This window comes from Pithys albifrons, chromosome 10, assembly GCF_047495875.1.
Source record: "Pithys albifrons albifrons isolate INPA30051 chromosome 10, PitAlb_v1, whole genome shotgun sequence".
Taxonomy (NCBI): Eukaryota; Metazoa; Chordata; class Aves; order Passeriformes; family Thamnophilidae; genus Pithys; species Pithys albifrons.
In genome coordinates, this window is record NC_092467.1 from 25,407,705 (window position 1) to 25,434,041 (window position 26,337).

At 41.7% G+C, this 26,337-nt stretch overlaps 1 protein-coding gene across 1 annotated transcript in view; it reads right to left on the reverse strand.

Moving 5' to 3' along the window:
- The window catches only part of TRABD2B (TraB domain containing 2B), a 280,531-nt gene that overhangs the window by 100,147 nt on the left and 154,047 nt on the right, over positions 1 to 26,337 (reverse strand). Inside the window, exon 4 of the mRNA XM_071565549.1 lies at positions 13,839 to 14,013. Within this exon, the coding sequence (XP_071421650.1) occupies positions 13,839 to 14,013 (175 nt within the window). The remainder of the gene's footprint in view (positions 1 to 13,838; positions 14,014 to 26,337) is intronic.

Below are 26,337 nucleotides of genomic sequence, written 5' to 3' on the forward strand. Positions count from 1 at the left end.
ATTTATTTAAACCATTTTGGTTAACAGGAGACTGAGGGGGCAACTTTCAGTCTAGAAGTTTTGCAAATATTTTAAGTAGAGTTTTAATTGACCCAGTTTGACATTAAAAGCACTTTTTAAACTCTTGATATTGTTAGCCATTTAAGATAAGTGGCAATAAATACAGATTAATTGTAACACATGAAATGAGACCTTGGAGCTGTGGTGGGCTGGTGAAAAGGCCCTTTGTGAGCCGGGGAGGTGGAAGATCGCGTGTTAGGGTTAGGCCAACAGAATACCCCGTCAGGCTCAGCGAGCTTTTTGGTAGCTCATGCTGTGACCAACTGCAAAGACAACAAACTTCGGGCAAAGGCAAGCAGGGTGATTGGCAGGTATGAAGAAAAACAAAAGCGCTATGACGAAGGGCTCCCTTTTCATGGGAGCACTGTGTAGTGCTGAAGGTAAAGGGAATCCAACAGTGGGGCTTTTATCATGTGGGAGATGATTGAACTGGGAATGTAAATCCAGGAAGACAACTTCTAAGATGCTGGTGTTTCAGAGAGATGCTGAGTAAATACTACAGACTCAGTGAGTGACCCCACTGGGGAGACTATCTGGTGAGTCTCTCTGTAACACTAAAAAAAGCAAAACAGAAAACCCATCCACATGCCTTCCTAGTTTCCTTTAAGTCTGGTGTGGAAAAAGATCAGTGATATCAGAAAGCTGTTTCAGAGGGTCTTCATGTCTGAATCACTTCTTATTAACAGTGCTTACACAGATCTGGCCTTCTTGTGGCCAGTGAAAAATCGAACACATGGTAGGTCAAAACATGTTTTTATTCTTTTTTTGTTTGTTTGTTTTAACTTCTTGTTTCTTTCCTTGCCTGATGAACAGAAATGAGAGCCTCCTTTCCTGTCAGCAGTTCTGTGTCCTTTGCACAGCTCCAGCCAGACTAGGCTGTGAATGACTGTGCTGGCACTGAAGTGGCTTTTGGTCCCTCAAGCCAAGAGGAGAGGAAAAATGGGAATGCTTTACACTTCTGCATGTCCAAATCCACCTTTTCTATGCAATCACAGAGGGAAAGTTTGCTCCGAGTTCTGGGGCTCACAGTGGGATCTGAACAGTGGACAAAATGTTTGGCCAACCTTGAGCTCCAACTATGTCATAGGACTGGATGCGAAAGGTGCACGCTGCCACAGGGAGTCACAGCTCTTTCTCCCACCACAAGGAAACCTTGCCCTGGATCAGTTTTCCAGAGCTGGTGGCGAGGGCTTTCTTTTCCCCTAGAGCCCATGCCAAGATGCTCTCCAAGGCATCAAGGAAAGCAATCCTGTGTCAGTCTCCTGCTTACAAATTTGTCTCAGGAGTAATAAAGTTTTGCCATTGGCAATAACACAAAACATTGCTCAGAGAGTTCTTGGTGCACTGAGCAGCTTGATCGAGGTCAGGTAGAGGTAAGGATAGAACACCCTGAATTCTTGACTTCTGCTCTCACGGTTCTATTAATCCCACACATCTGAAAGTCAGGCATCTGTTGGTGTTCAGTTTTCTAGGTTTCCTCTGTGGTCAGTGGGAAGATGTGTCTGGAAGGCAATTCCTTCCATCTTAAAACATACATCTGAGGTAAGTGGGAGGATTTTTCCTCTGAGGGTTTCAAAGGAACCTGATGATCTTATACAGAACATGCACTGAATTTTCAGACACTTACAGTTCAAGAGGGAGAGCCCCACCCCAACAGCTATCACTGTTAACAAGATACTAGATACATAATTTTCAATCTCAAGTAAAAGAAAATAAAATTAAGAACTAATTCTAATTTGACTTTGGTGATTCCCATCTGTATTTTTCTTTGAAAAGTTTCAAGTACTCTCCTCATCACAATGTTTCCTGAGCATTTTCTCCAGCTGCTAAGTTACAACCATCCCCTTGCTCAATAAGCTAATGTTGTAGAACCACTTTTCTCCAGGTCAAGCTTTACAGTTCCATTTGTTTCTTAATTTTGTTGTCAAGGGAATGACCTTGGTTCTGGGGAAAGTGTTCCTGAACTCCGCACACAGGAATGCTGCCCCAGGCTGTCTCCTGGACTTGTAGGAGTTTCCAATGCTCTTTTCACCCCTTGGCCACTTAAGAACATTTCTGGGCATGGTTGATGGCACACTTGGCCAATTAGCAGTAGCAAGGCTGCACAGTTTGACTGCCCACGACTCATTAGGTTTATAGAGAGTCCTGGAGCCATGCCTTGGTCACATTTATTAACCTGCTCCCTGCTATTGCTCTGGCCTTGAGAATGAACACCTAATTAGAGCAGCCCAGAGGTAACATGTGGCTCCTGAGACACTCCAGATAATAATTACTTACTGTAAATATCATTGTTATGTTCAAACTATATTATGTCTGATCTATGTACTACATACGACATCCTCACGTGTGCAGAGGAACCAGTACAGAGCAGTTGTCTGTGGGGATGTGCCTGACCTCCCTCTCCGACTGGGATTTTCTGAGATTTAATAAAAGCTGAGCTCATGCTGTGCCCTTTCAGTGGATGCACACTATGAATGTATTTTTCTTCTATACGACCACTTATTTTCATGAAGCATTGAAGAACTTATTATCTTGGAGACTCAACCATCTGTCAGGTTTGGTTACAATCAGCCAACAGATGAAAACTTTATGAGGGCAAAAGACATAGTCACGCACACCTATGTACACACGCACACTCACAAACACTGCCATTGCTTAAGCCTCATTTCCTTAGGAAACCAGATTAAAAATAGCATTGATGTCAATAATGAAGTCTTTATTTCTTTGGCAGATCTCTGTTCCTTTTAAACCAATCCTCCCAATGAGAGGTACTGCAAAATTTTCAACTGGAACCAGACCAGATCGCTAAGTGATAAGAACCTCACAGCAGTTTCACTGTACCTCAAACACCTCAAGGAAAAACACAAAGTGAATGTGAATTCTGTATAAATACTGAAAACCGGTGCTGAATTTCATATTGAGTTAACCCAGTGGTGGCATTCGATTTTTCTCTCCATTTACCTTCAGTGTATAAATACTATTTTAAAAAGTTTTCAAACCTCAGTATTTAAGGTATTTCCCATAATAAAGTACAGAAAAATACTAAAAAAGACTTAAGCTATTAATTTAAATACAAGTCATGTAAGTTTCAGTCCCACAACATCACTCCAAAAAAATGATGAAGCTGAACTCCATCAAAATGTTGCGTTTAGACTAAAATGGTGTTTAGAAGTTATCTGGCAGAATAATTTTCAGTTGATGAGCAACAGTTTATTGAAATCTAAGCATTAAGTACATCACATTGACTAGCTCTGGAAAAGCAGATGTTCCATGGCAGATTATTCTGGCTTTTTGGTTATTCACCTGCCCCTTTTTTCACACTGTCTGCTGGGGGTTGATGCAAAAGCCTAGTAGTTCTGAAATCGTATTTTGCCATGTTTGAGTTCACAAGTCTTTAACAAACCTGTCTACCAAGAGGGGCTTCTCTACCTCCAGGCCAGTCTATTTTTGCCAAAAATTACTGTATTTTCAAATTTTGTTCGTAGAGGGTTTTTTTTCATAGAATTGATTGGGTTGGAAAAGACCTCAGAGATCATCAAGTCCAACCCTTGGTCCAACTCCAGTCCATTTACTAGATCATGGCACTCAGTGCCACGTCCAATCTGCGTTTAAAAATCTCTAGGGATGGTGAATCCACCACCTCTCTGGGCAGCCCATTCCAATGCCTGATTACTCTCTCTGGAAAGAATTTTTTTCTGATATCCAACTTAAATTTCCCCTGGCAGAGCTTAAGCCCGTACCCCCTTGTCCTATTGCTGAGTGCCTGGGAGAAGAGACCAACCCCCACCTGGCTAGAACTTCCCTTCAGGTAGTTATAGACAGTGATGAGGTCACCTCTGAGCCAATTTGATACAGTAACATTTTCCCATGAACTGAAGTTGCTTCTCACTCCCCATCAGTCCAGCCCAAACTCAGGGTTTCATCAGGCCTATTGTGCAGAGCAGACAGAGAGCTGAGATTCAGACATGAACCCGAACTTTGTCCAATTTCAGATGGCAGCTCAGCTATTGAACTTGGGTTTGAGCCCAGTATCAGTTGCCATCAGAGCCATTTTGTCCAAAAGACCCTCTGTTGCTTTATACAGGCATCTATAAAAGGGCTGAACAGTGGCAGATTTTGTGTTTTGAATGTCTAAGAGAGGTGAATAACTAAAGTTTACGACATCTCGTCTTGCCGACTGGAGCTTTAATTATTTCCCTTCTGCCTTTCTAAGTAATTCTACCTTCACTTTACATTTCTGATGTTTAAATATTGTTTTTGGGCACATACATTTTCTTTTCCTTGACACTTCTCTTCTGATCTACCAGAGAAAATAACAATGAAACTGGGATTTAACAGGCTTATAAAGAGGGTATTGATGTGAAAGTAGCAGCCTAGATTAAAGAACTAGAGTGACAAATAAATGTTATCTCATCCAGGTGCACATGCCTGTCACCTTGATGTCAGTTGCAGAACTACCATTAATTCAGTGAGAATAGGATCTGATCCCAAATCCATAAATCCTTTCTCAGCAAGTTTGCTCTGATGATATTCCTGGCACAACCATGACTAAGAAAACCTGAAACTCTCACAAGAACGCCCAGTTTAATGAGATTTCCAGTCCCAGTTTCCATACCAGTAAAAATCCTCAAGAAATCCACATAAATTACAGCCAGGCTTTTTAAAGCTTTCAGTTTTACATCTACTTTTGCAAAACAACTAACTCCAGCCAGCAGTCTTGCCCTGTCTTTCCAGGGCATCAGAATGACCACTGGTTCCTCTCCATATGCAGCCCTCCTGCAACTTGGCTCTAAAACTGGTCAAAAATGGCTTGAACTTCTAAGAGACCAACACCACAAGCAATACAAACCAGTTCCTAAATTCCTGGCTTTACTAAATTCCCTTTCCAGCTTCTACTTTATTGGCTTGAGGTTCTGAGAGTGAATCTGCAGGGGATACAGCTATGGTGGTCCAGGATTCCTTGGAACATCCCATGCTCCTCCTCTGGAGTGTGCACCCAGGCAGGAGGGGTAGCTGAAAGGAACATGAACTCAGGTCAGGGCCATCAAATTGCACTAATATGAAACACCACTGAAGGATCTTTGCTTGCATACCAGGCTCTGAATTCAAGGAAAATGAGTAGACAGATTTCCTTCTGCTCTGGGACAACCCCACACAGCAGAATGACTAGAGGTACAGTTGAGTACAGAGACATCTTAATTCCTGCAGGTAGCCCACAAAGGCATCCCAGCTGAGACAAGATCTTTGGTTCCTTTGCAATCTGTACCCTGTTTGCCTTTCACAGGAGCATGCCACAGACACTTCAGTGTTGGAATAAGGTTGCCAGTCTTTGGGTTCTCCGTATTGCTCTTTTAAAAATCTTCCCAACAGCAGTGTTAAAGCTGGATGGGAATCTTCAGATGAGACAGTTTTGGGATGGGAAGTGATGAATTGTCTGGCATCCCTATATTGATTTCAACACTCTCATTATGAAATCTGCAGTTATATGGGAGCTCTGCCTGGTCTCCTGAGAGCTTACAGGGTGGCCTGTGGATCCACAGTAAGCTTTTGCACGCATATGTGTGTGTGGGTGAGTGAAAAAGTATTTCATCCCATGTTTGCACCCATTCCTGTTCAGCAGAGTGCTTAAGCCTCTCATGACTCTTTGCAGTTCTGAAAAAAGAAAATTTCCTGAATTATGTCTATATTTTTTACATCTCAAATGTTGAAGACAAATACAGTAAGGGCATAGCCAGAATCTCTGTATTATAGGACAGGAGAGGCCAATATAGCTTTCTTTTCTTTGAGAATAGGCAGGCAGAATTAGACTTATACAGTAGAACTTGGCACAGGCATAATAATAAATATGATATGAAAATGTCAGGGACCCAGAGGAGCTAACATTAATGTATGTGTTTCTTTAAACCAAAGTCCAACTGCATACAGGCAACTTTCCCCATTCATCACAGGAAGATGAATATATTATACCAGAGATGGTGAAACATACTGGGGTTTGCAAGGCCCATTTTAGCTGCTTTTAACACTTACTTGAATACTGACAGCTACACACCTAAAGATCTGGATTTGAAGCTGCACCTTCAGTGGAGCAATGATGAAAGCAAAGGTGAGCAGTGCCCAGGAAGGACTCCCCACTGAGCACCAGGAATTTTCCACCCAACGGCCAAAGAGAGCCCAGGGCTTGTCCAGCTTCCCTTAACATTTCAGGTGACGACACGACAGGAGAAAAAACAGCATGCAAACCCAAATACAGCAATCTGTTCTTTCCTCTGCTGTTTCTTTCCTTCCTTGGCTGGTACAGGTGACACCGGCTTCAAGATTGCTCTCACCATTGCATGTGCTATATAAAAAAGTGCTTTTCTTAAATCAGCATTACAGGAGTCAGCCTTTAGAAGGTAAGTTCCCTTTTCACAATAGGGTGGTGCAGGCACCTTTATTTTGGCCTCCCTAACTCAGGCGCTATCTGTTTGCTGCTTTAAGCTTCAGGTGACAAGCAAATATTCAGGGACTTCCAAACCTTTGTATTATAGAAGATCAATGCACACAAAAACAAGTTCCCTTTATTTTTTTTATTTTTCTTTTAAAAGGCTGCAGGCTGGATTTGCACTTGGAACATGCTCTTCCGCAGTGGAGTATCTCCTGATTTACAACAGAGTGTCTGAAAAGAAAATCAGGCATTGCCTGTTTATTGAAGACCTTTAAATGAATCAGTTACATGGTTTTGGTCAAAATTAGCATGCAAGCCTATTTCTAAAAGCAAAGTGATACTTTGCCTCAAAAATAGTAAAAGAAATCCATACACAAAAACAGGCTGACCTCACTATAAGCATTTGGATGCCCAAATAAACATGAGTAGAGGGAATTCTACCATCTGCAAACTGTTAATTCACCCTTTTCTTCTCTTTTGTAGGCTTGCCAAGTTCAACCTCCTGGTCGCCAACTTCTTGCTCCACTGAGACAACCCATTGATGAACTGTGCTAGTGATGTCAGTAGCACCACTAATCAGCACTGGATCAGGATGCCTGACCTGGGGGATAAAGTCTCTTTATATTCCAGCCTGCAAGTGCTTTCTTTTTCCTTTTCCCCCTTTTGTGTTCTGCAGAGGACCCAAGACGAAGAATGGAAATAGTAAAGAGCCACGGAATCCTGGTAGACAGAGGACCAGAATTCCGATGATTTTGTTCCGGGTGCCACAACAGTGGTGCAACCTCATGCCTGATTTGCATGCAACTGTTGCCTCAGTTGGGAATGCAAAGCAGCTATTTGCATATTCAACATCTGTAAATCCCCATCCCTCCATGTGCAGTTGGACAGCAGCCTGAAGGCATTTCCCTTCTGAACAAACACTTTCAAGTAACACATGTGAACCTGAGTGCCAGATCTGGTGGCAGGTGCTAATGGCTTTCACAAAAACTCTGAGGGTTTTAATTACTCCAGTTTCAGTTGCATACAGTATCCATAACTTCCCTTCCTCTCCCAAACTACTGAGTAGAAATATGGTTTCCAGTAACAACAAAATCCCACCTCTAACCCCCCCAAACTCAACATCCATCATGTTCAGCTCAGTTGTGGTCACCTTTTTAACTGTTGCTGAAGCATGTTCAAGACAGCTACATCATCTGGATATCTCCCCAGGCAGTCTTTAGTTTTTGGAGAAAAATAAGAACATCTCAGTGGTGATCAAGACCATTCAAGACCCGAGTCACCCTGGAGATGTCTGTCACTCCTAATCATTCCAGAAGGTGAAGGGTGAGCCTGTTTCTGTCTTTGGTACCTCAAGTATCTAAAATGACGTGTGCTGAAATTTCCTTCGTGAATCCTCTGCAAACAGGACAAAAGGGAAAGAACTGGAGTGAGAAATTCAAGAAGGATATTTTATATTCTCACTGTGCTTTCACACTCCATCCTACAGAAAAGTTGCACAGTTCTTCCTTTCCCTACTGAAAACACAATGCAACCCACTTCTGAGTCCCATTATGAAGAACCTCCAGATAACACTTACTTTGGAAATAAGTAACATTACTGTTTCAGAACCTGAACTAAATGACTGTTAAAGATTTCTTTCAACCCAAATTATTCTATGATTATTGTTAACAGTCTGATTTATGATGATCAGAATCATTACTGATAATGCTGCATGTCCCAATGCTGGCTGAGAGAACTATGTAGGATGGGGAGGAAATTCACCTATTCTGAGCACAGAAATGATCAAATTCTACTTCTGCTGTTCCTACTCTGGGACAAACTCCTCTGCTTCCTTGGGAGCACAAAGACATCTAAAACCAAGATTTTATTTATTTTCTTGCAGAACATCTCAGAAATTTAAACCTAATCCATCAGTAAATAGGTACCTAATCTCAGCCACCTAAGCCTACAGCTGAGCAAGAGTGGTCATACTAGATCCCTGTTATCAACAGCTTCATGAGGACCTACGGTCACCAGCCCACTCTGGCTTCCACCACACCATAGACAACAGTTTGGATCCTCTCTGACCTCTCAGATGGCAGGGGGCCGGTGGGGTGGTTAAACATTTTCTTTCCTCCCCCACAGGACCATGGTCCAGAGACAGTTTGATTCCCCCCTTGCTGTGGGAGATGCTATGGTACTTGCATTTCAACTCTCAGCACTTAAAGAATACTCCACGATACATTTATCATTTTAACTAACCAAACCCACTGCTTTAAAGCCTACTGATCTTGCTGCTAATAAACATTGTGAACTGGAGCAGAATCTGAATTTCTGAATCAGTAAATCCAGCTCTCAGCTACAGAACTGACAGCTCTCATAAAAGAAAGAAAGAAAAAAATGCAAGTAAGTAAAACATCCTAAGGAAATTATCGTTCAAATTAACTGCAGACATAAATTTATCCATCTGTTATCATAAGTGTTACTTGAAAATTATTTGCCCATAAAAATGAAATAAACCAGAGTGATTTTTTTTCTTAAACATTGACTTCATATGTATAGCCTTAGTTGCCAAAATATTAACTCTTTTTAACAGCCCGTGTGCTCTTGGCTGCATGTCTGTCTTGACTGTAAATGGCTCTTTATAAATTGTCTGTATATATGAGGTCTAGGGCATTTCACTGTTATTACAGATCAATAATTCCTAGCAATCCACGATGGATTTTCAAAACACAAAACCCAAGAAAACACCCATATTTTACTTGAAAGTACTCTATTTAGCTACATTTAGTCATTCAAAGGGATGCCCATTAACTGAAGAATATCATTTAACTGCAGAAACAATAACTGCTGTTTCATTACTAGAGTCTAGTTACTGTGAATACAGGTATGGTGAGATTTTCACATTAACTCTGAATATGGTAAACCTTGGCAGGAGAAGAATGAAGTCTACAGAACTGGGTACAGAGATGGGTCCCCCTTTACCCAAAACTTGTATTTTTCTTGGAGAGGAGAAAGAAATGAATGTAGAAAGAATAAATGACTATTTTCACTCCTGTGTGTTTTATAAAGGAATAAATTAGAAGTCTGAATTACTCCAACACATTTAAATGGTGAGTAATTCCATGCAAAAGGGGAAAGGGGGAAATCCATTGAAAAGTCTACTTTTTATTTTTAAGAATGACAGAAAACTGAAAAGCTCCATTTAGAATTGAGTAATTTTTTTGTTTGCTTTAAGGCTTCTGACTGGAACAAAACCCACCATCTTTCAACAGCATACAAAAAAGCTTTGCTTCACTTTATAAAAAACTGTTTTATATCAGCTTGCTTGGATATTCAAGGGGCTGTCCCCTTCCCACTCCTTCATCCCCAGGACTTGTCTGTTCAGGGTTTCACAGCCTTGTGCTGTTGTAGACCAGTCTCTGAACCACCTCTCCTGTGATGCACCACAAGGTCTTGGCAGCTCAGCTCTAAATGGCATGTAGCACAACTTTAACTGGGAATCCCAGTTTACAGGAGAACAATGACACCCAGACACCTGGGATTTTGATTAACATCTGCATGAAGTGGACTTGCTTTCAGAAGCAAACAGAAAACATTCTGTTTTCCCTAAATGCCGAATTTTCGACCGAAAAACTCAGCTGATTTTGATCAGCCTTCTTTTAAAAGCAAGGCACGATAAAAAACATAGAAATACTATGTATAAAATAGTTAATAACCATCCCATAAACATGCAGAGTTACACAGGCAACTAAATTAATTGCCTGCTATATTCCAATCAGTTCAATGCTTTCTTCCATATGAAAGCAGAGACGTTGTTTCCAGGGGTGACCTCACCTGCTAGATCTGCTGGGACCAGGGTGTAGCCTCTGTCCCTACATGAAGGTTATTTAGATCTGATGAGAGGGGTTGTCACATCTCACTCCACCTGCACTCCCCTCCAACCACACATTTTCATCCAGCCAGCTGGGAATTCAGTTTACACTGGACGAGCTATGTTTTTTTCTGATGGTGAAGTGCATTGCTTGTTATAGGTACAGGGCTTTACACTCTATTGTGTTTCAGCCCAGAAGGAATTTCTGCAAGATTTCTGCAACACTGATCACACACTTTTTGCTGACAGACACCTGTATCATCCAGCTCAGTAGCACTGGGCTCCTGCACCACAAGGTTGCCAGGAAATCATCATCTTGCTTTTCGGCTGAAGCCAGTCATTTGGTTTCTTTGGGGGTTTTGGTTCCTTAGTCATGGAGCAGGACACAATGAGCCAAACGTGCCTGTAATTTGCAGACACCTGTGTGGTGCCCTCTGACTTAGTCAAGCTCATTATACTAATCCACTATTAGACAGAACTACCCAACTATGGCACTGGGATCTTAAATCAAGCAGAGGACAGTGCCCCAAGGGAGCAACAAAGCCTCTACTGCCACACACAGCTGTGCAAAAGCCAGGCAAACCTTCACCAGGGCAGTATCCATAAGGTACAGCTCCCTGCTGGGAGGCCACCAGGCAGGGCTCTGCCTCAGGAGGGCTGTTTTTCCTGTCTCCAAGCCCCTTGGCTCCAGCTATACCTGTGAGGCACAGGATGCCCAACCAAGTACACATGAATCCTCACACAGCACTTGGGACTCCCTCCCACAATATTTGGGACTCCCACAACAGCCCAGGTCCATAAAACTGCATTTGGTGAAGTTTTTCCAAGATGCTTTTCTCATAACAGGCTTATTTTCTGATTTAGAAAAATATTAATTTTCCTAATTTTATTTGGTAGCATTTTTATCCTGTTCCTCCCTTCCCAGGAACTATGATGGAGATTATGACATTTGGAAAACAATTCACAATATGCATATATAATTAATTACTATTCATCCATTAGTTCCAATATTCTCAAAATAAAGGGACTGATGCAGAGATCATGCTTAGAATAATTTGGAGTAAATTATCCAGAGTATTTTTATCAAATTATTTCCTCTTCATCATGTTAGTCTTAAAAATGGAGAATCTTAGATGAAGTGAAATAGTTTTTGCACTGTTCTGGGAGCAAATGAGCTCCAGCAGACTCTATCATTCCTGTTCTAACCAAACGCGCATTCCTAAAAATTTGTACTTCAGAATTCATGGAAATATGTGAAAGCCAAGGTTTCTCCATCAAAAACACCCTTCACTTTTATAAAAGGCAAAACCAAATGTTCACAGTTTTAGAAAACTACTTGAATTCACAACCCAAGCACATACCAAAGAAACCCATTAAATTCAAGAAGTAAATATAAGAATGAAAAATACAATTTGTATCAATAAACACCACTCTCACAACTCAGTGCATGGGGGAAAAGAAAGGAAACAAAAACCCCAAATAATCCTTCAGGAGAAAACCTGCATTTGAATCATAAGAGAAAATGAACTTGCTTGCACTTTGGTCACATAATAGTTTTGGCATTGAGAAATTATTTCTCAGTACTTACTGCACAAAACAAAAAACACTCAAAAGAAGAAAAAAGGAATTGTACTTAGGGTAGAGATGGCCTGCAGGGATGGCCTGCTTTGGTGAGAAAGGCCAAAGGGATGCTGGAACAAAGAACCCAAAACAAAAAGCTTTCCTCAGTGTCTCCCACGTCCCAGTTCTCAATAAATTCGGCTGCATGTGTCTGTTCTGTTTTCCTACAGTCAGTGCTGGGAAAACAAAACAACCCAGCAACAAAAGCAGTTTTCAGCATATCCAAAAATGAGTGTAAAAGACAAAATGAGACTAGCTGTCCATGAGCCAGCTTTCCCAAGAGATACTGCCTGGCAGCTTCAGGTAGCTGCTCTCTGATGGGGACAGGGAATGACAGCTCAAACCTCCCAGAAATTAAATCTGCCTTTCTATAGAACGCAGCATGTAATTAGTACCCATTTGCTTAATTTCACCTCTGTTACCAGGACAAACAAATACCTGCAGTGGACTGGATCCATGACCCACCTAGTCTGAGATCCTGTCTCAAGTCATGGTCTGTAGCTGATGCCCTGAAAAAGTGTATGGAACAGGGCAAGCGGGCAGGGATGCCCAGTTTATCCTCTAAGCTGTACTGGTTAAGGGATTTCCAAAACCTGAGACTACATCAAGGCCATCATGTTTGATAATCTCAGATAAACCTCACTTGTTGGGTTAGACAAGCTGGCTTTTATGAATACTTGTCCAATTATGTAACCATCATGATATACTTTCCTACTGTAAAAACAGTTAAGCAAAACTCCTTGGCCAGAAATATCAGGCAGCTTGAGATTAAATAAGCTTGGGAAAATTCAGTCCGGATACACTTGAAAAATAAATACATCGAAATGCATGTGTCTCCACTAAAACCCACAGTCTTTAATCAAAATTCCCACTGAAGTGAGTAGCGCAAGGTGAGCTGTTGCCAAAGTTCATAGCGAGAGCCATGGGATGAGAAGAAAAGTTCTGTCAAAAATGAGAAATTGCCAAGGACAGGGAGCAAGAGGAGCAGATTGGTCCTCAGCAAGGCAATCTCAGGCTGCCTTAAAGTTGAGGGAGCTCAAAGACACTTAAATTGGTGCTCAGGATTCAGCTGAGCTGGGGCCTGAATGGTTATTATTTATATTCATATCACACAGAAACGTGAATTCCATTGGAAACGGGAAAAGAAATTAAAAAAAGGAGAGAGAAAGGACAGTAGCAAGTACTGTCACAGACTCACAGAAGTACTGCAGATGTCTTTGTTCTGCAGACTTCAGGGAGAGCATTTAAACAGACAGAGGGACACATAGGATTTTTGCTTAATGGTTTAAAATGCTGGTATTTAGCCACACACATAGCCCATACACTTGTGCAAAGCCCAAAAACGGCCAGTCTGTGCAGAAACACCATCAAAGCAGTTAAGTTACCCATCAAGAAAGTCTTAACTACAGCAATCTGAAGAGGTCTGAAACCCTGGGCCAGCACTCTGTGCTACACATGTGCCTGTGCCACCAAAGGGTTTGTATTCTGCCAGTCAAAGCCACTAGCACGTGTGCTTGCAAATGCAAACTTTGACTATCTGCTACACCGGTGGCCACAAGCCATCGTGTGAACACAACCCAAGCAGCCCACAAGTCAGTCTGGAAAGGGAACAAACACAGTAGTGTGAAAAGCACTCACAGCTTCATGGTTCTACAGTCGGATGGAAAACAAAAGAGTGCAGCCTGTCTGCAGGCTGGCTGCACCCAGACCCACCTCCTACAGCAACTCACTATATTTTAGAAGCATGTCTAGACAAAAAGAAAATCTTTCTGCTTTAAAGGAAAGCCTCCTAAGAAACCTTCCTGCAAGCCTAGAGACAAAGTCTGAACATTTCATTCACAATCATAATAACTGAGTAAAACAGAAAAATTCATGCCATACCTGCTCCGAAGGCAAAGAAGAAACTCTTGTCTCTGTTCTCTCTTAAAAGTGACATCACTCTTTTCCCCATCCTCTCATTCCTCTTGTAGATGAGCTCCTGTCTGAAGTAGCTGTCTATCTCCTGGGCCGTCACCTGCTCGTGGGGTGGGAGCGTTGTGTTGATGAAGTTAGGGACCTGAAATGGAGAGAGAAGCTATAGCTCAGGTGGCACTGGTTAAGGAATCCCCAAACACTGTATGGTTCAATCCAGCCTTATATAAGCCACCTGAGCAGCATTATAATAAAAATCCCACACTAGAAGATGAGATCTTAGGAGGCTGTTATGAACTCTAAGGAAGGGGGGAAAGAAAGAAAGAATGAATATACAAAATTTTTGTCTCCAAAGTGAAACTAGTGTTTTACTAAATAAACCTTTCATTCATTTTGATTTTATTCTGTTCCTTCAGCAAAATGTAGTTTTAGGTGTTACATCTGGGTGAGTTACCAGGACCTTTATTCTCAACTTGTTCAAAACAGTTCATTGGCTATTTAATACCAAAATCCTATGATCTATTCTCAGCCAAGGTCATCATGAACTTGAGTAAAGACTGTAAGATCTGGCTTGTATAAGTGCCTTTTTAATAACCAAATAGTTTTAAAAACAGGAAAGGACAGCAACCCAGACACAGGAAGGGTACACAGGGTAAACTCCCTCATCCTTCTTGCAGCTTCAGCTGCTTTTAGACCTTACCAGAGGAGACAATGCATTGTACGTGAATCCCTGGAATGTTCCTGATATTTCTGAGGAAGAGATTTTTACAAGAACTGCTCCTTCAGTCCCTGCTTTTGTGAGAAGAGATGTTCTTAGAAGGCTGGAAGCCCAAGGACCAGAGGCAGACCCAGGAATGAGCCAAGATCCAAGCTGTAATGGACAGACAAGCCAAAAGTCTCTGATTATTAGGATAACAACTTATTTTGACACAGTGAAGGTCCAAGGTCTACCATGAGACTTTGGGGGCCCACGTGCCCTGCAGTGAGAAGTGCTGTAAGTGGGCAGTGTTTGATGACTGCTAACAGGACTCAGGCACATTCTGAGGGTTTTCCGTGCCTCACCACTGGAAAGCAGCTTAAGCTGCAAAACACAGATTCAGATTTGGGAGTCCCCAGGTACATGTAAAGCTGCCAGGATTTCCAGTGTTAATCTGAGTTGGTGGTAATGACATTGCATGCACAGCCCATGAGGGGAACATCCCTCACTCGCTGTGCTGAAATACTCGATGGAGTGACTCTGTACTTGGGTTAATTCTTCCTCTGGTTTTCTACTATACCAAATTACTATACTAATTTTCTAAAACTTACCTTCAGTCTATGTTTTGCAGATCACTTCCTACCTTCCCACTTGGCAACATGATTTTATCACAATAATTTTGTCTTTTTTCACCCCTTTCACTCATAATGCCTCTCCAAAAGTTTTCAGCAAGGCTTACGTAAAGAACTGATTTCCATCTTCCCAGTAACTCTCCTTAAAGCTTTTTCATTGCAGCCCCATTTTCACCACTCCTAATTTGTGTGTGACACCAAGCAGCAGAGATTTCTCACTATGTATTATGTAGGACGAGCCTGCACCTCACTCTGCATTCCCACAAAAGGCTGTAGCCAGTTGAGACAGAGTGGGGACCACATCACCTGAGCCAGGGGATCCCAAGTGGATGGAGCTAACACTGCTGTTGACAGACACCCTGCCTCACCCTGCCTCAGCCTATTGGGTCTCACGGACCAGCTGGACCTTTGATTTTTCCAATGAGTTCTCAACCTGCTTTGCCAAATCACCATGATCCTCACAGCATGTTCTTCCTGAAGGATTCAGCTGCAATACCCCGAACAATTCCTTCCTCTGGGCTTTCCAGCAAGACTTGGCATCACCAGTGCATCATGTGAACTCCTCAAAGCACAGGCTACTTTGGACCTTGTTCTCAGTTTAGCCCTTTCCCAGCACTCAACAAGTATGAAGTCCCAGTAAACCAGACCTATCAGAGACAGCAGCTTCCTGGAAGGAAGCTTCCTTCCTGTCTGGCAAGAATATGTGTTTGTCTCAAAGGGATGCAGAAGTAGCCTGACAGTGTCGAAGAAGTAAATTGCTGCTGGCTACAGAAGCACAGGATGTAGTGGCTTCCATTTCTAGTGAAAAGCAGGGAGAGATTTATATTGTCTGAGCAATAAGTACCTCTTTTACACTTGAAATAACCTTTTTAACACAAAGCTGTAAATCAGAAGATCCCTCTTAAGCCCTTGCATCTCCTCTGTACTGAGGGTCTGTGATTAAGGGATTGCTGTAGCTCTGGGAGGAGTCAGGGAAGCCTTTAGACACTGCAACGGAAGTGAGATTTTTTGGAAGCATCTGAAAGCTCAACACCCACATAAGAGAAGTCTCTTCTACCCTGCTTTTGGCTGAAGAGAATTGAAGGCTGGGAACTGATGGTACCTGATCTTCAATCACCTGAGATACTTTGGGGAAAGCAAGGTACTGTGAGGACGACCTACTCCTACTCAAAGCAGGAGCAGCAATGCTGGGAGACCATGCATCCTTGTGCATCCCCCTCCAACCAGAGAAAAGCTCTGATGCTGAAGACTTAGATAACCCAAGAACAGAAGTTTAGATCTTGACAAAAGTTTTTGCCAAGAAAAGAAGTAACGTTCATCCCCTTGTGCAACTCCACCACTTGCAAGCCTACACCCACATTCAAACTATATTTTTTTCCTCCCCTTTATCTAACCTAAAATACAATACACAAAACAGAGCCATTTACTGACCCTTTTTTCCCCTCCCTTTCTTTCCTTCTCTTCTGTGGGAAAGAGTTTGCCAATGGCAGAGAGATAAACTTAACACCAAGGGCTGTGTTTCATCAGTGTTTCTTGTGCTAGTCCAAGGAACAAGAAAAATGGAATGCCACACTTTTTTTGAGGTTTCTATGCACCACCTGGAGAGCTACAGGTCCTGCTGCACCTTGTACATTCCTGTATTTCTAATGCCTGGCAAAAATAAAATATGCATGTATGATTCTCTGTGTATGTGGCAGAGGGCAGAAGACAAATGATTGCAGTAAGTATGCCCATACACAGTAGTGCAACCACACTCTGAGCTATGACACTTGTCCCATTAATCACCTCTGCTTCTCCCTGTATCACAGTTCCTTTCCACAGTCAGTGACATACACCATGCCCGGCTTCAATGAGGCAGCTGCTCCTGTTGATTTAAGAAACCCTTTGGATTCTTAACCACCAGACAGGGATCAGAAAGTTAAGAAACAGTCACACACAATTAGGAAACTATTAACTAGAGATTTTAAGTGGTTTCTTTGTTTGTGGTTTATTTCTGAAAAAAAAAATCTGTTGTTTTAAAAGGATGGGCTAAATATGCACCAAAAGGATGCACCTTCCCTCTTCCACTTCTGTTTTGTTTATATTCAGTGAGAAAATTAATTTTAACATTTGAACTGTTTTTGAAATGAGAGGGAATGGATGAGACATTTGCTGTGCCACTGGGTGAGGGAGTGACTTCCTAATAATAGCTGAATACTGCGACCAGTATTTAAATGTACACTGCAGTGGATGATGTGACTGGGCAAAGCCCCTAACTTCTAATTTTGCTGTTCATCTAGCAGAGCAACAGTTGGATCAGCAGAAAAACAGATCACCTGGGGTGTGCTCACTTTGTACTGTGTACACATGGCAAGAGATAAATAGATTCTTTGTGTCCAGTCTCTGCAAGCCATGAAGCTTTCTGAGAATCCAACCAACTCATGTATGTATATATTTCTCATGGAAATACAATAATATATTTCATTGAGGTGTTCAAAATATGTAATATTTTGGTTAAGTGAGTAAGTTAGCAATCCTCCTTTTTTTCCATTCCTATTTTTTGGGGGTTACAACTGTCCTGTGAACAGTACAGTAGACCCCAAACTCAGTCATTTGGTGCACCTCACGTTTCTTAGTTAAAATTTTGAGGTTAAAGAAAGGTAATCTCAGAATAAAAAAGAAGTCCCAGCCTTGCAGAAAATTGTTCCCCTTCCCACTGCCTGAATAACTTTGAGTCAATATCCCTGATGGAATATATGTGTGGGTAGAGCCCTGCACACACATCTGAGCTCACAGTGCTGTGGGATGCGGGTCATAATTCTTCACCTTTGAAGTCAGTGGGAGCTTTAGGAAGAAGAAAGAGGAAGGATTGTGGAGTGGTTATGACACTACCCTGAAAAAATGGTTCTGCTCCCATGGGTGATACAAATCTCTTGCATGATCACAAGCATGTCATTTGGGTTTAAACCTTCAAAGGAAACTTGGCACTTAACCTCCACTAAGTATCCTTGAAGAATTTGGCTTTATTCCTCCTGTCTCTCAAAAGTCCATCTGTAAAATGGGGACAGCAAGACTTTCTACCTTGATGTTACTTACTAGGCACAGGCTGACTCTAGCAGTGGAAGGACCCAAAGGAAGATCCAAAGTCCAAGATGGTGCTCACTGGTAACCACTCTTCCCATAAATTCCCACAGAGCCTGGGATTCTGCTACAATCATTAGCATAAGAGCTAACAACATACTTTAGCTAGAAAAATGCATCAGCCATAAGTCAAGATCTATGCTATGCTGTCAGCTTTGTCTGTGGAGACAGAGAGAAAGAAAAAAACCAAAAGAAGAGAAAAGGAAAATATATTGGTGTAGTCTTTTATCACATTTAGGGCTTACTGCCAAAGTTCAGCTGAAAATTCATGGACGTGGGACTACATTTAAGTACATTTTCTTATTTACTATTTTTTAATATTTGGACAAATATTCTGGACAGAGACGCAATGCCAGAGTTGTGAATATCTATCTGCAAATAATTTTTTTGGACACATATAAGCACCATCAACTTTGAATAACGTTTTTTTCCTGCTTTGGATTTATAGTCTACAGTGGAACTGCTCTAGACCTAGTCCAGTATTGAATCACTATCAGATGTGGGATAATATTGTTATCGTTCCTCCTCTACACTACATTTCCCAATCCTCTGATAAGCTTTCTTAGCCTTGTTCTGTTCCAGTGATGATAGTGTATTTCTGGAATGTGCATTCAAACTTAAGTTTATGTCAATGAAAAACCAATACTATCAACACTGGAATAGAGGGCTGGATGCCCTTCCTTGCCTGAGTGCAGGCAAAGGTGCTTTTCAACCATAATTATGCCAGCAGATGGAGAAGAGGAAGCTCAGACAGTGAAATGGGAAGTTAACCCCTGCCATGGAAAATACAGTGATCCCGAAACCTTTCCAGCTATTATCTTCCTATATCTTGGTCAACCCTAATGGCTTCTGAGACTCCTCTCTCCCATAGTCTCCCGATCAGCAGATGACTCAAGGTCTTCCAGCCTCACCTCCTGTGAAATATCCAAACTCCAGATGCTGCAAGTACAGCACCATCACTAATAGTTGCAGGAGAATCTCTTAATAATAAAAATGCCTTGTTTCTTTATTTCTCCTTTCCCCCCCAGAGCATTCACAGGCTTAATAGAGAAAGCAGGAGGAGGCACATCCAGGGTCAAAAGGGACATCCATGACAAGGCAGAGAGTTGGCCATCAGCTTCCAGAGTTCCAGTCCAGCACCTCATTACAAAGCCCATTCCTCTTTCCCTGACAGGAAAGCTCCGCCTCAACACTAGTAATCCTTATCTCCAGTTGTAAGCAGGGAGTTGTTCCCAGATCATGACAACCACATTAATTTTTTTTAAACACGATAAAGACTGGGTTCTCTTTATTAGTCTTTTGGTTTATGAGCTTTACGTGGGCAGAGGCCAGAAGACAAGTAAGGGATTGCGCTTTGAAGGATTTTCCCTGCATCATTCAGGTCAGGAACTTTTATCCAGCTGACAGCACGGTGCAAGATAAGGATCTCAAGAGCTGACAGTGCAGCTTATGGAGGCTGCCAGGGAGCCAAAGCAGCATCCCAAAACCTACTGGCTCCTCCAGCCCTAAATTCACACCAGCCCTTCTTGGGTCAGAGGCTGACATCTGAGCTCGAGTTATCATTCCTTTATGAAGGGAGGATACCTTCCTGTTAACCAGCCTTGACAAGGCATTGTGGTTTTTACTGCAGTGCTGCAAAATATACTGCTCTGGACTTGGAAGACACCTGTTTTGCTCTGATTTATGGACTCTTCTGGCATTCAGGAGAGCAATATCCACTTACTGCAGCCTCTGATACGAAGGATTCAAATAGTGCAAAGTGAATGGGCTGTGAGAGCAAGCATCTCCACAAGGCTGCTACAGAAATGAATAATGCTGCCAACTCAACTGGTTTTTCTCCAGCACTCTTGAGTTTCCCTCGTGATGGAGACCAGCAATGGCCAAGGAGGGGTGTCCAGTTTAACTGATTTAGCTCAAAGCCCAAAGTTGGCAGCTGCCAAGAAGATAAGCTTTCAGCTGGTTATGGAAATGGGAAACCAGGAAGGAGCAGTATCCAGTCTGAGCATGTGATTAACCTGTTATTGCTTTCTTTTAGGCACCAAAACTTAAAGTAACATATGGAGTGGATGGTAAAAGGAGTCTTTCATCTTCAGAGTAAACTCAGTTCCATCACTCTTTTCCCAAGGCTGGAGGGGAAAAAAGGCAAAAATACTTTTTGCTTGGGAAGTGAGGCAAGAAACTCCAAGAGCCAAAGGAAAGACAGAGTAAGAGGAAGCAAATTTCTCGGGACCAGCTCTGGGGAGCCATTTCTGGCTGTGAACTAATCCCTGCCCACCTATATCCCTACGCAGGCTCCATACACATCGCAGATACATCACAGTTCATGCCAGTGAGCTTTCCGTAACTGGCCTTGTATTTGAAGCTAATGGGCTACCCCTTAGCACAGTATGGCAACCTGAGTGTGAAAACAGAGGTCTTTGCAACTGAGTTTCAAATTGGCTAGCTCAGATCTATGAGCCACTGGCGCATCTAAATTTGTAAATAGAGTAAAAAATACAAATATGAGAAGATGTTGAGGGGGAAAGCAGGCTGAATGCCAGTAAAGTCCCTATGGGTAGTGCTTGATGCTTTTACAAACCAGCTCTGCAGGTGACACAAAAACTGTAGGAGTCATTGCTGGCCTGAGTGTAAACTTGCCTGCAGGCAGGGTGGGCTGCAGCCCTTGGACACTCATATACCTACAGCTTCAGCCCCCACTGCACCTGCATGGAGACCCTCTCTGGGAGCACCAAACCCATCCTGCCACTGCCAGGTGGCACCTTGCCAAACAACAGCTGCGTGTCCTGCCTAGTTTGACCTTCCCTGTCCATTTGGGCCAAAGGAAAACATGTTTAAAAAAAAAATTAAAAAGTAGAAAGGCCATAGGGATGTGCTGTGCATCTCACTCACAGCTTGGGGGGTGATACTTCTATATCCCTGTTAAAAGAGACTTTCAACAAATTCCTGAGAAGTCATGACCTCCATGTATGTTTTCTATTTGTTTTTCCACACCAGTTAAACAGTTGTTTTCCAAGCACTTAGGAAAAAAAAAGAAAAAGAAGCAGTAAGCAACACCAATCCCTCCTACAAGGCCTCCCTCTCCACCCCAACCCTGTCCCTGCCTCCCTTGCTCGCAATGCCAAAATATGCAGCCAGCCTCTCTATCTGAATGAATGTTTTGATTAAAGAAGTCTTAACAAAACACAGCCAGAACAATGATCTCGGCCTCCTTTCTGCAAGCTGCACCAACTATGCAGTGTATATTTAGGACCAGATTACAGGGACCTGTTCATTAATTGAGTAAGGATGACAAGCTTGTAGCGTATGCAAATAAAGGTTTGGGTTTCAGAGGGGAGGGTAAATTTTAACTACCTCATGATAGTCCTGATGCATTTAAAACCCCTTCAATGTTGGGATTTTTCTGAGGCCAGCTTTCATGAGCTTGCAAACATATGGAAAAGTTCAAATTTTTCTATTTCCCTTCCAAATGCTTTGTTTCCTTTGACTAAGAATATTGTTTTTCTATTCTGACACTAAACCCATCACCTATTATATTGCCATGACACCCAAGTAAAGATACTGATCAAAGGGCAAAGCAGGGCAATAAAGTGAAAAAATCAGGGCCAGAAGGTTTGGGTTTGAGGCTGTTTTTTTAAAGAATTGCAATTCTTTTTCCAAAGGTATTTTTCATTTTGTCTTCTGTTACACAGTGGGAGAACAGCTGGTGAGTAGTGGGTACAAACTCAGGTTTGGTTGTCTTGAATATATATTGTTCAGGGTTCTTCAATGAGTTTCTTCCCATCCCTGTTTTGTAAGATTCTAGGAAGAGCCTGAATATGGCATGTGAGGTTTGCAGTATTAATTTAACCCAAAGCAAGTCTGATGCAAAATACATGATTTGCAAAATATCACGTAACTTAGCAAGGAGCAAAAATTCAGTTAGTAACACAACAGCAGCTGGTCTGGACATGAGAACTCAGGAGCTGACACCACAGGCAGTGTGGTGCACAGATGGCCCTGCCCTCCTGTTTGGTCCTAGAGAAATTCCAGGCTACTCCCAGTTCAACTAGCCTAAGCTTTCTAGTTATTCTGGCATCTGGAACAAATTGGATGATGACTTTTGAACTCTTTTTTTTTTCTTTTAAGGTAGGGCTCTTTGAGAGGTGTAGTATTGGAATGAAGATGGAGAACAGCTCCAAGAATGCATTTAGAAATGGAACAAGGACCAGTAAGGTGAAAAATAAGGAATAATGCAGATTAAGTAAATGAAGTAAAAACAAATTAAGTTGTCCTTGAAACCAATTCTTTACATCTCAGCTGTTGGAACTTTATAAACCTTCACTTTGGTTTTATCAGGAATAAGCCCTCCCAGAAGAGAGAAGATCCAGGTCTGAAGTCAACACAAGAAAGCACAACCAGTTTACACTGGAGATCCCTGAACTACAGCATTCCCTACTCAGTAACACACAGTAATTGTGCCAGGCCAAGAAATGTTGTGTCAAGGAGCACCCAAGAACACAGACTTTCCAATAACTCTACTGCTAATCCTGCCAAGTAAGCCAGAGCAACCAAAGTGCCCCCCTTGTCCTGCATTTTTCCCCTCTCTGTCATAATGAGGAGCAACTTCACCTTTTATATAGGACAAAAAGAAAGAAAAAGAATTTTGCACATTCAACGCACAAGATACTGTTAAAAAACTAAGAAGTCTTTTCTCTTGAACAAGTCTTTCCAAGAAACACTTTATAAACTAGGTCTTTAAAAAGAAGGGAAAGCAAATGCTTTACAGCAAACATACAGCGTTGCATAGAAAGCAGCATACTACCCTGAATCCAAATGGTTTTACCAGTCACTCTTTCATGCTTATTTATAGTTTATTCCTGTACTAATAAATATAGGTAGTCAAAAATCCTTAAATGTTTTTAATGTAAATCAGCCCTTTTCTGTATGTGAATGTGTTCCTTTTCTAATAATGCAGCAATCTGAAAGAAAAATCTTTAAATGTCTTGTTCCAATTTCTCTCTGACTCTCTCTCCTCTCCCATCATTTTTTTTCATGGAAACTGGAAAGAGGAAGGAAAAAACTTCCAAGGTAAGACAACTCCAAATGCAAACATGTAATGCAAATTTTCAAGCAAGAACCTATTTTCAAAACCTGTGGCATGAAAATTATCTGGGCATGTTCCAGATTATTAATAAAAAAATAATCATTACAGTGTTTTCCCCAGCACTGACATCAACAAGTAGACTTAACTCTCAGTCTGGATCTGTAACCAATTTTCTGAAACACACAAGCCAAAATATAATATTGCTCCAATCTGGAATCTTGTTCTGACATAATATGAAAATTAGACTCTGAAAATTTTGGCTGCACTTCTGTTTTTTCACTTCCAAATGGTCACAAGTATACCAAGACACGAAGCTGTAACTCAGGTGTAAGCAGAAAGAAAGTATGATCCCACCAGAGCAGACCAGGAGCTGTTCTGAACTATGGGAAAGCAATACCTCTGCAGCAGCACCCTGTGCTACAGCCCAGAGAGGAAAAGGTGGGAGACAGGCTCTGCTCACTATCGGGGCACAGGCAGCACTGATCACACGTGTCACCAAACACGGGGCCAGCGTCAGGACTGCCAGCAATGTCACTGGAACAAACACTCCTGGGAGCGTGACTGACCCTTCCCCTGCACCCAGAACAGCAAACTCTGGGGACTGGCTCCCCTGATGCCCGGGACAAACTCACACTTTGCTTCACTGGAAAGCTCCTAATCGTTTTCCCTGGAAGAACAAGAGGCTGTGCCAGTTCGTCTGCACTTTGTTACAGCTGAAAACGATAAGATGCTTCCAACACGCTGCGTTACAATAGCCGTGCCTTCAGTTTATGGATTTATCTTCCTTTGCCTTAGATAAAACTTCATTCCTTGGACAAATTAGGTCGGCTTGTCATTCAACACTCTACCTAATGGTCTCAGCTGTGTGTTTCTGCAGTTACTGAAGCTGGAACATTCCACAGATAGTTTTCATTGATTTGAGAAGTGAGCCAGAAATCCAGTTGTATTTTATCCAAAATGACAACAGGGCAAGTTAATGATGTAATTAGAATTATCAGGACCCCTAAATCTTAAAGTGTATGTTTAAATGCAGGATGATAACAGTTTTGAAGGGGTACATAACACAGCCTGGCAATTTATAAACAGCAAGTACCTTGCAAAGTGAGGCACTAAAGATTTTCTTCTTTAGTTTAGGGAGGCTGATACTGACATGGGGTTAGTGTATGGATCTCTAATGTCATGTTATCACTCTAATGTCATGTTATCAAGATCATCATATGCTTTTCAGAAAGCAACATCCATTATCTAAAGGCTGCATATCCACATGAATCCATGGCATTTTGAACTGCAGAGGCAACTCAAGATATGGGTGACATCATTCTAGTAAGGTATAGAAAAAGCTTGGTTGTTTCTGATGGACACGGCTTGAAGAAGGTGGCACAGCAATCCCTGGGCACCTGAAAGGGGTTGAGACCTGTCTACAGGCTGTGATGAACACCAAGCAATTCCATTGCACAGCTTGCTTTGCTGTGTAGGATGAAGCCAAGACCTTATGTCTCCTGGCAATGAGAACATTGCTATGCTGAAATGAGCACAAGGCCTCTAAACTGGGTTAATCACTGGCCCAACTTGATTTATTCATTTTGATATCCAAAGATGGCTGGGCCAATGGAATGGATACAATGCCTGCTGAGGGCATGAAAATATTCTCCATTACTTCAGTGGGCTCTCAATATAGCCTAACATAAACCAGAAGACTCTCTAGATGAGAGATGCTTTAGAAGTGTCAGATATGACTCTTGGATTGTGCTGCTAATCCTAAATGGGACAGGCAAATAACAAGTATGAAACCTGGATAGCTGAGCCAGTAGAAAGTGGCTTGAAGAAAACTGTCTATAAAGTTATCAGTGTAGCTGCAGGTCTCTGAAATGTCAGATCAGCAATGAGAGAGAGAAACCATCTTCTCCTGGCACAGGAGCCTCTCCTTGGATGAGAGAATGGCTGACCACAGATGATGAGAAACCACAGCCAGAAACCACAGGTATAATCTTTGGGAAAGGTTGAAGCAGAAAAATCTCAGCCTCGGATTTTCAGTTTTCCTCTTAATAAAGTGTACATAGGAACAGAAAAGAACAAAAATCCTGCTCATCACATGCTAGCAAAGATAAACCTGCTTTACAGAATTGTCCTTAAAAATTGAACAGCTCGAACGAACCACAGGAAGTAACACGGACAAGATATCATTAAACCGAAAATGCATATGTTTATCTTTGAATAAAGACTTTTCCATCAGATCTAAATTGTTCTGTACACGACTTTTTCTTCACCAAGGCTTTGGGTCATTAAGTAATTTTTCATCTGTCTCAGGTAAGAAAAAATATCATGTGGAGGCAGAAAATTTTATTTTGTACTAAGAGATTTATTTTTTTTAATGCTTCTGGACATACTGACATCAATTCCCTCATGAGAGCATCAGCCAGAATACAGAAGTTAAAGCTACTGATCTAATCCAATACATTTTTGCTTCTAGGGAACTTTTTTCATAAGCAGAGAAGAAACTGACTTCTTTGAAGGGAAAAAAGTCTGGAGAAAGAGCAGAAAATACACCTATCCTATCTTTCTATTTGAATACTTTCCTTTCATCATCATTTTGACTCTCTGCCCAGAAACTCCAATATAAGTATCTGGATTGCAAAAGTCACATGAGAATCAAGTGTTTGAGGAAGGCTGCAGAAGAGAGAGAGATGATTCCTACTCCACTTTTGGGTCATATTCTAACTTAGTAAGCTCAGCCTCTTAAAGTTTTACTAAGTTTAAACAAGGATTTATACATTTGGAAAAATGGTGCTTAGAAAAAAAAAATAAAAAAAGAGAGAGGAAAAGGAATGAAGAATGTAATATAACCACAGGAAAGCAGAGGTGTTTCCTTTTCACTGTTCTTAATTAAAACAAAATTTTAAAAAACTCCTCCACTGAAACCAAGAAGGACTTATCAGT